Below are 12,571 nucleotides of genomic sequence, written 5' to 3' on the forward strand. Positions count from 1 at the left end.
TTGGGTGATGGGGAGGAAAGGAGCATGTTACACATGTCGGACTATTTTTGCACCAGTTTGCGGTGTGCCCTAGCAATTGGCACGATCTGCACCTCATAGGGTTGGGAATGTACTCCCTAACCTTTACTGAGTGCCAGGAAATATCTATTTTGCTGGGGAGTTTGTATGAGTCGGAGGACAGGAGAACAACCCCACTGGGAGTTGCCTTACCGTCAACTACTTTGTTGAATTTATGTATTGTAGTAACGCCTTGGCTGCTTAATTCTTTTACAATTTCCTCATCACTTACTTTGTTGAGGTAAGGAGCATATATGTATTGTTCCCTTTGTTGTGTTCAGCGAGGCATGAAATGAAAATTTGACAGAGCATACACCATGTAGTTGCGTAGTAGCCAGAAATTTTTGGGCACTTTTTTTATCTTTTACTAGAAGCAGAAGGTTTCGGTCTCTAAGCTCAGATATGGAAATAACATCTTTGCTGATAATTTGTATGGCTTTGTGCACCGCAAAACATGAGAAGTCTTTTTTATTTTTTTTATTAACATTTTTTATTAACATCATCACATGCTAGAATAAGAAATTTTGGGTCTGCCACAACGACGTTTGGTAGTTCGGGGAAAATATTAATAGGCGAACCATTAGAAAGTTTTTTCTTTTTGCGTGGGTAATCGTTTGCAAGTAGTGCAAAACGATTCACCCTACTAGCACTTGCCCCTAGGGGCATTTCACAATTTGAACAAACTCACCAAGCCTGGATAAAAAATATTCAGTGAATGATAAATATGAAGCAAAGCTTTACACTAATCAACGAATAGAGGCAAAAGAGAATAACGGAACTGAGACCGCACTGAAATCACAAGCGAAATTAACACGACCAAACACTTTGAGTGCTAGACGCTGAGTGAGCGTTTATCATAAGTACGCCAAATTGTAAGGATGACGGTGGTTTTTGAAGCACAAAATAACCGCAATTTCTCAACACACGCCGCACAACTATGAATATGGTTTTTGAAATGTATTACATTGAAAATCACCACAATAAATGAAGGAATGGGAATATCTTTTATATATTATAGTTATGTATCTTATTCATATAGTTATGTATCGCATGTTCACTRGTACTTTTGGTTAATCAATGGAGTCTGATTTTAATAAGTGTGGCCAAGAAAAAAAAACCCTTAAAATGCCAAAGATAATAATAAAATGCSAAGATAATAAAGTAATTATTACAGCGCTGTCTACTGGAGTTGCCAAGAGCACTTCGTTATGCTTTTCGACCTTCTGAAGACTGCAGTTTTTGTGATAAAATAGAACATGCGATACGTTTACGTGGCATAACAAGTGAGGAATTCGCATCGAGATATGCCTATGGAGGAGGGCCAGTCATAGTGGAGGATGCCACAAAAAATTGGACAGCACCAACTGTGAGTACTTTTTTTAAGATTACGGCGGACCTTTTCTCAGATATTTATGTTTCGTACTATTTCAGATATGACTTATTTATTTCAAATGACTAAGAGTATTTATTTATGATTTTTTTTTTTTGTTTTTTGTAGAAATTCAATTACTGGTACTTCCGTGACGTTTATTTCAATGCAAAACACAAAAAAAAAATACTCGATTGCCAGTTTCTACCCTACCAGACAGGCTTTAAGAATCTTTACAAAGCCTTGGATATGCCTAAAGAGCGCGTGGAGTTACAGACAGGCTATCAGCCGTGGTATTTTGGCTGGAGTAATTGTAATCCTGAGACAGCTGAAGAATTTCGTAAGCATTAYGGGCGTCCCTACTTTCTTCCACCCACATCCGAAAACAACGCGGTAGATTGGTTCTTCATCGGCACAGCTGGACTGGGTGCACACATGCATGTAAGTATAAATGAAGCAARATCGTAAATAGTATATTAATGTACATTCCATAGATAGACAATGTACGTCTACCATCGTGGCAAGCACAGCTGTCGGGGAGTAAACGGTGGCTACTCGCACCACCACCGGAATGCTACTTCAAATGTAAACGCTTCGACACCATCGTTCGAAAGGGGGACATAAGTAAGTTTTTTTTTTTTTTTTTGTAAAAGTATATTTAAAAAAATATTTGTTATCTTCTTAGTTGTTTTAGATACCAATCAGTGGTACCACCAGACGTTCGTGCAACCGGGGGAAATCAGTCTTACCATTGGAGCTGAGTATGACTAAGTAATGTCGAATGTTCCATGTAAACATTTTCGATAATCATGAGCTTGGTTCTATATAAAATTTATTTGTAATATTGTATTTCAGTTAAAGAAAACTAACTCAATATAAATTAGTATACATTTTTCTTAAAAGCACCWACTACAGTAAAAGACTTTAGAAAGATGTACCATACACTGTAGAAAAGTCATATCAAGCTCTTATAAATAGTATCCAAATGTGAATAAATGAAAAGTAAAACATAATATTATATCTCATATCCCTCAAAACATAGTATAAGTTTAATTATATAAAAACTGGGCAATTTCTAAAGGTACATGATTATCTGGGCTTGGGAGTACAATCAYCTTGCCATTTGACCCTTTTAATTTCTTGCAATCAAAATTTCAAGATRTTTTAAAGTCGTGGAACTTATTCTGACTTTATTTATTTAAATTAAGTTATAGAGTACTTCTTGTAAAAATTCATACAAAAACATGGGAACAGAAATACTTTTTATGCCCATTATAATATTAAATTTTTAATACCTCGGAGATCAAAGCTCTCATACTATATCTTACTATACTCTAAGACTTGAATAAATTAGATTCCTCTTAGCTTAGATTTAAGCAATATATTATTGATAATATTTGCATGTACGTGACATATTAATTTTTTGCGGTATTCGATATTTGTTTCACATTTGCAATCATGATATAGTCRTTCGAACTAGTTTTAGCCTCGTCAATTACGACATTTTTTCCAGGCGCGCATTGAACTTTATTAAGTGCAATTTTATATCAGTACGCAAACCCTAATTCAATTGAAGTATCTGCGAACTAAAAAAAAAACCCGCTGGAGATTTCAACATAAATGGTGTCGGCTGGTTGAAGGTGACTTGAAATGCCGTTAAACAACTAGCCATTGATTTTGGATGATGAGTACTTTTTTTTGTCTGCAAGGCGACTTTTTTGCACTGCCACATGACCAGCCGACTAGCCAAGCTAAGGTGGTACTTGCAGACCAATCTGGTGAGCTGAAAATTTTATTTAGRTGCACATATGTTCGTACTTGTATCTCATTACAGATACGAAGAAAGCTATCTTGCTATGTCAACCAGGAAAAAAAAATATTACAACGATCGCTACACTTTTACACTTTTCATTGCGTAAGTACATCATCGGTGTTCGGTCTAGGCCTTGTTGATATAAACTGGTATTTCTAAAGAGTCACGTGGCAACACTTCGCAAAGTTAGAGAAAATATAAAACGGCCAAAGTCGGCAATAAAAATTTGCCAGTTACTTGTTGAATTCAATTTTAGCAAATGCCTCACACGTTTTGTTGTCCCAGTCAACGGTGTAATTACTATAATGTGGTCAATAAGTGTGTGACGCAAAACCAAGTTTGTAGTTTTGTGTTTACATGCATGCATATAAATATGTATGTTTTATAATATATTTCGTTACTGTTAGCATGTAATAGTAATTGGATAATGCGATTACTTATGCAACAGACTATGATGAGACAACCATAAACATAGCGAACACCTATTTTGTAGGCTTGTATAAAAGTAAGCTTCATATTATTAATAAATATGAACGAAATAAAAAAAACTTTTTTCATCTTAAATTAGAGCTTAGCGACAGCTTAGCAAAGCGACAATCGTTTAATTTCAATTTGATACAAAGTTTTGTGTTTTCTGGAGCAGCCACAGAATGCACCCACGACCATTCACTTCACACCTAAAACAACAACTTTAGAATATATGTGTTAAACCTTTGACATCTGCGACATTGGAGTAAACAAAGCGCTATAAATCACTCAATATTCCAGTCCTGTTATATGGTGCAGAGGCTTGGACGATGACAACAACTGATGAGTTGACGTTGCGAGTTTTCGAGAGAAAAGTTCTGCGAAAGATTTACGGTCCTTTGCGCGYTAGCCGCGACGAATAWCGCATTCGACTGTATGAGATATATGACGACATTGACAAAGTTCAGCGAATTAAAAAACTCGGCAATAACTTCGTAACCGGTTTCTACGTCAGTAAAAAAGAAKAAGAACATTGGAAGTAGGTATTACTCACCAAACCAGCCTTCGTCARATGAATAAAACGATCTACCAACGCTTTGTACCGTTACGAAGCAATTCAGGCAGCCACTTCTTCGCTTTACAATGTGGCATACCGACTAGATTTAAATCGCAGCTTCATTTCATACATCTTTGGCACAGTTTGTATTTCTTTAATGAACAGATTGCTTAATTATACTATTCCTATTAAAAAGTTGTGTGTGTAATTGCTAAAAATATTGAATGCGGAGTAAATTTTGGCAATTTGGCTCTGTAGTCACGCACTCGTCTCTYACTTTCGTTTGCAGTCATTGAATTTCAAACTAGGAAAACTAGTCTTCCACCACATTTACTTGGAAAATTYATTTTTAGACTTCCCTTTTGGCTCKATTCGCTTAGACAAATAAGTGAAATAAATAAAAATACAATGAAACAAGTAAAAACAGCAAGTGCGTCATGTGACTTCGTATCGATTGGCAACAAGCCGCCATTGTAGCAAAACAACGACTTGACCACGAGAAAATACAAAAATATTAAAACTGAACCATAGAGTTGAATACACTCTTATTTGTGCTTCTATTCGTTAGGGTTGCATAAAATACGATAGATATAACAATATCTCGGAAAAAATATTTTTTTTTAGGAAGGTTTGCCAATATTCTTAAAGGTTTAATAATGCATTAATCACATTAAACGATTTTTGTCAAATTTTTCATACTGTGCCATGGACACATTGTGCCACATTGACATCATCTGATAAGTCCCCCTTAGGAGTATTTTGCTTAGCGAAAGGTTTGTGGTCCTTTGCGCATTGGCAACTTCGATTACCGCAGTTGAAGAAACGATGAGTCGTACGAGATAAGAGASAGCGGCTGCGCTGGCTAGAGCACGTTGCCCGCATGGAAAAGAACACTCCAGCTTTAAAGGCTTTTGATTCAGTAGACTACGTTGAAAGCAGAGGAAGAAGAGGAGGTMTCCATTGAAGAGTTTAAATAGAAAAAGCCTGGCTGCACTTGGTATCTTGAATTGGTGCCAAATATCRAAAGAAGAAACGACTGGMGCGGCTTTTTTTTAACTCCGCTATAACACCGTAAGCGGTGCCATCACCAGTAAAGAATAACACTAACAAATTGAGATGTAAAGAACTGTAACTTGGCACAGGAGAATTTTATTTGGTTTATTAAACATGTATCTTAATTCGCTTACAATAACCGAATCCGCTCACGAAAAATACCTTTAGCATCCCTATCRMCACTGTAAAAATAGATTAAATCGAAAGATAAGCCCGTMCATTTAACAGTACTGTGTACAGTACGTGCGATAAACCAATGATTAAATATACCAGAGGAATACAATTTTACATCAGAGATGGTATAAGTGAACTTTATAGGAGCCGAGGTAAACACTGGACGATGGGAACGGCACCGCCAAATTTTAGGCTAAATACCATATCTAAGAACACGCGGGGCCGATTTCAATTAAATTTAGTCCATGGCATTGATCTCACATCCCTTTTTACAGAAAATATGTTAGATAAATAATTGAAATTCAAAGAGAATCCTTTCCTGATAGTAGTTTGGCTGTGTATTATAGTCAGGAAGCTCGGGCATAACCGAATATTTTATGCTCTTGCAACTTGCAAGAATTACCGCCGGTTAAATACCTTCGAAGGGATTCAACTTCATTGCTTGACAAAATCAAAGCGAAATTTGTACTAAATCRTCCTCAATCGCTTTCTAATTAAATGCTCCCTAGGTTTCATTAAAGTACCTCACATATCATAACCAATCTATGTGGATCAAAGTCAGCCAGGTGTTCGAAAAAAGTTTAAGTTTTCACCGAATTTTAGGCCTAATGATACTATGTTATGAGTTCTTAGATGCCAAACATACAGTCCTAATCATTTATACATTTGCTATATATATAACTCTATTAGGTGAACAGGAGTATAAAAAAATGTTATTATAGTTTTTTTCTAAGAATATTCTGCAATTATTGGGGTATAATGAATATTTAGCTATATTTTGTTATGCTCGGATTAAGTCCCTACCCAAGCAAAAAACATTTAAATACCTTCACTTTCCATTTGATTTCACTGTTGAAAACGCTCGCCAACTAAATGGCGAGAAACAATAAATGTGGGCGTTTACAATGAGTGCATAATTCCGCAAAAGTAAAAAAATAATAATTGATTTCAACTATAGGTACATACAGTGAAGGTGTTATAATTAGAAACGACTTTGCTGCATATAGTTTTCTTAATTTATTTTAAAAATTTAGATTGCCACATTAAACTATAAATTGGAAGCAACAAAGTAACATAATTTATTTGAGTTTAACATAAAAAAACAACAACATTAATTCTATTTTTAAGAAAATGAGGCAAACACAAAGAACGCCAAATTGAGTTTGGTCATATAATTAGAAACGACAGTAAAAACTCAAAAATATTTATATAAAATTGGAAAATTTKATTAAATTTTTAGTATTTTGTTGCATATCCCTTATTTTTAACAATATTGCCTAGACTTCGCGGTAAACTTTAGAATAATTGCCCATAAGTTTTCAATTGRGTTGAGATCAGGACTTTGCGGAGRCCAATCCAAACATCAATATTTTTATCCGAAAGCCAGCTGGAAAATATAATGGACTGGCATATTCCAGAATGTTTTTATATTGATGTTGGTCCATTATCCCTTGAACAAGCACAATTGGGCCAATGCCATGAGAGGAAAAGGTTACCCAAACCATAACAAATTCGTGTTACATGTTTTACTGTTTTCACAGTGTATCTGAGATTCAGCGCCATGTTGGAAGGACATCTTGCATACAATTTTCCGTCGGACTGGATTAAATTGAACTTAGATTTTTTTTTTGATACAAGCGTTTTTGTTTTTTTGCGCAAGGCACCCACGAAGTCCCGACTCCTGTAAACCCCTTCTTACCGTCCGAGCTGAGATTTCTACTTTCACTTCTTGTCCAACTTCAGCCCTTATTACACGCAAAAGAGTTGTTTTTGCTCGTCTTACAAATTATCCGGTCTTCTGCTGCTTTTCCTGATAGGGGTTTCAAATTTCTTTGTCTTTTTTATACAAATGAATAGCTACAAATACCATTCCTTTGGAGCAGGAAAACCTTTGTGCGATAGCTGACATTGACAATTCTCCTTTTGTTAGCACCTTACAATTAACTCTCTCATYTTGGGARTACATGACTTTTTTYCCCCCATTCTAATAATGAAAACACTTTTAATTGAACATTGTTTAATTGAAGTATACTCACTTTATCGCTAGGTTCAAAAAAATCCAAGAATCAACAGAAAAAACTGCACGTTTCTAATTACGTGGCCAGCCTAGAAACACAAACCGGGAAATAATTTTAATTTTTCAATAACCAATCAGCAAATAGTCACGCGTTTGRTTAACAATAACGTTCGAATAACGGGGATTATAATTTAAAGTGCGCGTCTTAGTAAAAGCATACAGTGATTTGATTTTTTCTAGCATATCGTTTCTAATTATAAGGCCACCACATTCACTTAATTATGTATGAACTCATCGCACTCTATTGTATGTAGAAATGTATCCGAATCCTTTCAAATGTGTATAAACGCTTTAAGCAGTGGTTACGTCGCTTCCGAAAAAGTGAAATGTCTAATGCAAAAGTAGATCAAATCTATGATTTAAAAAAAAATATCAAAAAATAGAAATTGGTGAAAGTACAAATCACAAAACACTTAGGGCACCAATTGAAACGAAATTGTTTTAAAATTTTGAAGTACAGTGGACATTTTGAATGTTTCACCCACTCAACTTTAAAGTTGGACTACTCATTGAAAAACACAATCAAGACTTCCATTTTAATAGAAAGTTCATTGCTTGATACGCAGAAATAGACAGAAATAAAGTTAAATGACGACTTGAATAATCCATCAAAGTAATAAAAATCCTTACAACTTCCACCGGATAAATAGTTGAGAAAGCACGGACTTTTGATTCGATGACAAACAGATATTAACTCTGTGTAGCAAACTTTCTCTCACTCTAAATAATAATGGTCATAAAAGAATTGGTTAAAATGCAGACWTTTTCGAAATAGTTGCACTGAACGCACACTCTCTAACTTAGCCGCGTAGTCACCTCTTGCACAGTATACATTTGTGCCACGACTCTGCGGTTACGGAAAAGCCGTTAGAGCGAACTGCCAGCTGCAGCTATAATTTGGTCACATGATTCGCCGTTTCTTTGGTGTTTGGTTGGTGGGCGAATGCCACAGCTGTTACAGGCGATGATGCAATACTGCATCCGTCGCCTTTCATACATAACTAAATACAACTGAATCTGCCGGCGGTTACAAGCTGTGAGGCGAGCTGCCGTGGTACGAAATTCACCATCGAATCTTCGGTTTACAATGCAATCTGCGATGGCTTGTGGCAGTATGAGAACGTCGCATAGACATGCCTTTTAAAACTGATCTCATCGTTTGCGGGCTGTGACGCAGCCGCGGCAGCAACAATGCCGTTACATTCGAAGATGTTTTTGGTCATGTGATGGTTTTACTTGAGCATGTAMATATGTCAACTGGGAGGAGGGTATTTATTTCAAATTACTCACTCAATTTTGATAGTCTGCTTGCGGCGCCTCTCATATCAGCTCACATTGCAATAGCAAGCACTTAGTGCACTTGCCGCACAGCTGACACCTGAACATGTCGGCAGTTCTTATAAGTTTCTTTTGTTTTTGGACGACACCAACAAGCTGCCGCTCCATTTGTTTTAATAGCGTGCAAAATCAAGCAGAAAATTAGTTTGTAACAAGTCTTATTGCTGTTCAAATATTCATTACACATTATTTTACATATACATATGCACATACATATATGGTACATTACATGCAAATGAGTTCACTTTCTTTCGTTGGCGGTAAAACGTACGTACATATATAGGTACAATTGTCTTGATATTTAATTTGTTTGCGAAATTTGTATTAAAGTCATTACAAAGATCTTTGAAAAGATTGTTAATATGTAACAATTTGGTATATATGTTGTGATTAAGTAGAGCTTAGTTTATTCGCTTGTGTCATTGCTGGTTAATTGAAAATAAGCAAAAGGCCAAGAATGGAACAGGCAAAATGAGACCAATTAACTATTAGTTGTACATTCCCATTGAACAGAAAAAAATACAATAAGCAGTTACTTTCGAGAATCCCTTCGAGATTTTCAAGTATGTAAGCAAGGTAGCGGTGTGGTTTTCAATGACAAAGTTCGAAATTGGTATTTTTGTTACTTGATTTATGCTCAGTTTKATTTGCCGTTTCTTAATAAACAGACTTACTCCCGGGAACTCTAGAGACGTGTGGATGACATACCAGGCAGATAATGAAAAAATAAATTTATTGAAGCAAAATTTTACTGAGCGCATAATTTCGCATTATGGGACTGTGGCGTGGCCTCCATGATCTCATGATTAAATACCACTGGACTGTTTTTTATGGTTACGTGAAATCGTTGTCTACGCACATAATTCCAATGCGATTGATATCTCCGAAGAGAATATTCGGCGCGTTATAGCTGACATAGGGCCCCAATCGCCTAAGAAAGGGATCGGGCCTCTCTGCTGGAATTAATTCGGGTTAGCCGCGGCGGTCACTTCACCATATTTTAAATATAATGACAAACCCTTATCTTTATAATAAACCTAAATTCCTAACTACAACATTGAATTATATGCGTTTTATTTCTTCTTGAAAAACCCATGTCTAAATAAACAATATTTACATTGTCCCAGTGAACTCAACCCCCATGATTGTTATAATTTTTGGAAAACGATTATTGTAGATAAAAACAGATTTATTTCAACATTATTTATAAATTATTTTCATAAAATACATGACAGTCTTTTGGGAACTTTGGGGTTCGCATATTTAGATAATTGGATCTTTGATCGAATTGCTGAAGAAGCCCCTCTTACCATTTGCTACAGCTACAACAATTATAATAAATCAATAAATAAAAATTATTTCACAGTTATGTACAAGTAAGTTGTAAACTGCAATTGGAAGCCGAGGCACGAGGCGACCAGCGTCTTACGACTTTTGTGTTTTAGTTTGTGAGCACGCGCCCACTTATAATTAATTATGTACCAGCGTATTACATTTTCTATCAAAAAATGTTCAACAAGGAAGTAAATCTTTAACACTTCTGTGGCTTTAAGGTCCTTGACTACTTACGACTACATAAATATGGAGGAAATTAGAGATTAATAAAAACAGGAATTGAGGTTCTTAGTTTGAAATAACATCATAATGCCTTTCTTTTTACATGACCTCTTATCGGCTGATTTTTTACCATACTGAAATTAATTTCGCTGACTCAAAATTAACCTGTATTTGTAAAGGTAAATTTATATTTAGGTGAACACAGCACAACCAGGTATATGCTGTAATGATTTGGAAAAGTATTAGTTAACTTACATTGTGCCACGGAAAAGATTCACATTGTAATCATAGACTGATGAACGTCCGGGTCCCGAGAGTATCAATGCGCATTCGCTGCCGGTATGTGTGTTGAGGTGCTCACCAAAGTGGTTAAATTGCGCAATAATGCTGAGACATGGCGCTAATATGGCCGCGGTGAATAGTAATAGTCTGTAAGAAAAGATGAACAGTTGTAAGCAATGCTTTGTAATAGTTTAAATTTATCTGCCGTATAAAATTGTTATGCATATCTGCAAATCGGTTCAAATCGATTCTCACGGCTTCCAGACGTGCGAAGTAGAGCAACGCACATACACTTTTTGCTTGCCTCGAAGTCACTACTTCATTTGTTTTAAAGACAATCTATGGCACAATTTATAAACGCTCTTTCATAGTGACTTACTTTGCAATCAATTGGATATATGTGATCAACCCAAGCGTGACGATGGTGATTTATCATTTTTTAGGTGTTGAAATTTATCATTCGCTGTCATTCAAAATTATATTTCTGCAAATATTTACTTTAACTAGTTTTTTCTCTCTGAGTACAATTTTGTATTTGGCTTGGTACTTACACCCTATTGTTGGCGAATACTGAGCTGGTACTAGCTATGCTTCGGTCGCTATTCGAATTCACCCAATATTTATTGCCTGCCAGCTAGGGCCAATAACCTTTTCAATGTGTAGGTGTGTGCTCATGCTGATAAGTAACAGTGAATACCAGTTGTTGAAGACCACTATGAAACGAAATGCCCAAAGAGTTTTCAAACACGGTCACCTTCAATTTTGCCATAACAAAAACAATTTGGAGGTCGTACGTTCACGGCATGGGCTATTTCTGAGTGTTTTTGTGGGGCAATKAAGTGCAATTGAACATAGATTAATTGAATTGGAGGTGTCCAAGTGAAAGTCCCAACAATGTGTGATTATGTATAAAAATAAGTACGACTGTGTGTACTTAAAGTATCTCGTACTTTTACAAATTTGTGATGGGCTACTTGTTTTGTATTTGTTCACAAATACTTTCGAAAGGAACTGTGAAAACATTACATTGGGATCTTAATTGAGCATATTTTTCGATTTTTACTTTCTAAATTAAATTGATCTTGGCGTAATATAATTAAATACAATATTATTTTTTGGGACTAACTACTTGGCGAATATATCATTTACCATCTTCTAACATTATCATTAAAACTATCGCAAATGCCCAATATATACATACTTCATTTCTGGAAGCATTTACAACTTATAAAAATGACAACAAAGAATATTGTGAGAACGACTCCATAAACAAASAAACTTGTTATATTACATGTGTTTGGAAACCAGAAACAGTTTCTGCACTTAGCACAACTTAGGGTTAATTTAAAAAGAAGATGTAATTTGCTGTCTTAAACTGCCGCAAAGTTAAAAAAAAAACGAAAATAGAAATTCATTTTCACCAATTAGTCTAAAAGAAAGTTTAGTAAATTATTAGTATTCTCCTTATTCCTGACATTCGACAACGAACGTAATTAAATGAAGAACTATTTCCTTCAGTGAAACATAGCTCCTATACCTCTCGCAAGAAGTATTTTCGAGAAGTTTCGAACTTACTCGTTAACGTACCTCACCAACCATCACCAATCTATTTGGAGTATAGTCAGCCGAAACTTCGAAGATTAAGATTGAGTTACATATATAMATATACATACATATATATATATATTCACATATATCGCATTCGATTTAACGAAAAGCTGTACGAGTTATAGTACTGTGATCAAATCGAAAGGTGAATTTTTTAATTTATATTTCGCGTGTTTTTCGAAGCGGTAAATTTTTTTTCTGWAAGTTAATAGTACTGTT

General features: G+C 35.4%; 2 protein-coding genes across 2 annotated transcripts in view; one reads left to right on the plus strand and one right to left on the minus strand.

Annotated features, from left to right (window-relative positions):
* LOC108969806 (bifunctional arginine demethylase and lysyl-hydroxylase JMJD6-A) overlaps positions 1–2,197 on the plus strand; it is an 11,196-nt gene extending 8,999 nt beyond the window's left edge. The window contains exons 2-5 of the mRNA XM_018934743.1: positions 1,232–1,423; positions 1,556–1,867; positions 1,921–2,050; positions 2,112–2,197. Of these exons, the coding sequence (XP_018790288.1) occupies positions 1,232–1,423; positions 1,556–1,867; positions 1,921–2,050; positions 2,112–2,197 (720 nt within the window). The remainder of the gene's footprint in view (positions 1–1,231; positions 1,424–1,555; positions 1,868–1,920; positions 2,051–2,111) is intronic.
* LOC108969798 (peroxidase) overlaps positions 1–12,571 on the minus strand; it is a 54,385-nt gene that overhangs the window by 17,628 nt on the left and 24,186 nt on the right. The window contains exon 2 of the mRNA XM_018934727.1: positions 10,718–10,891. Within this exon, the coding sequence (XP_018790272.1) occupies positions 10,718–10,891 (174 nt within the window). The remainder of the gene's footprint in view (positions 1–10,717; positions 10,892–12,571) is intronic.

This window comes from Bactrocera latifrons, unplaced genomic scaffold, assembly GCF_001853355.1.
Source record: "Bactrocera latifrons isolate USDA-ARS-PBARC rearing strain unplaced genomic scaffold, ASM185335v1 scaffold_266, whole genome shotgun sequence".
Lineage (NCBI taxonomy): Eukaryota > Metazoa > Arthropoda > Insecta > Diptera > Tephritidae > Bactrocera > Bactrocera latifrons.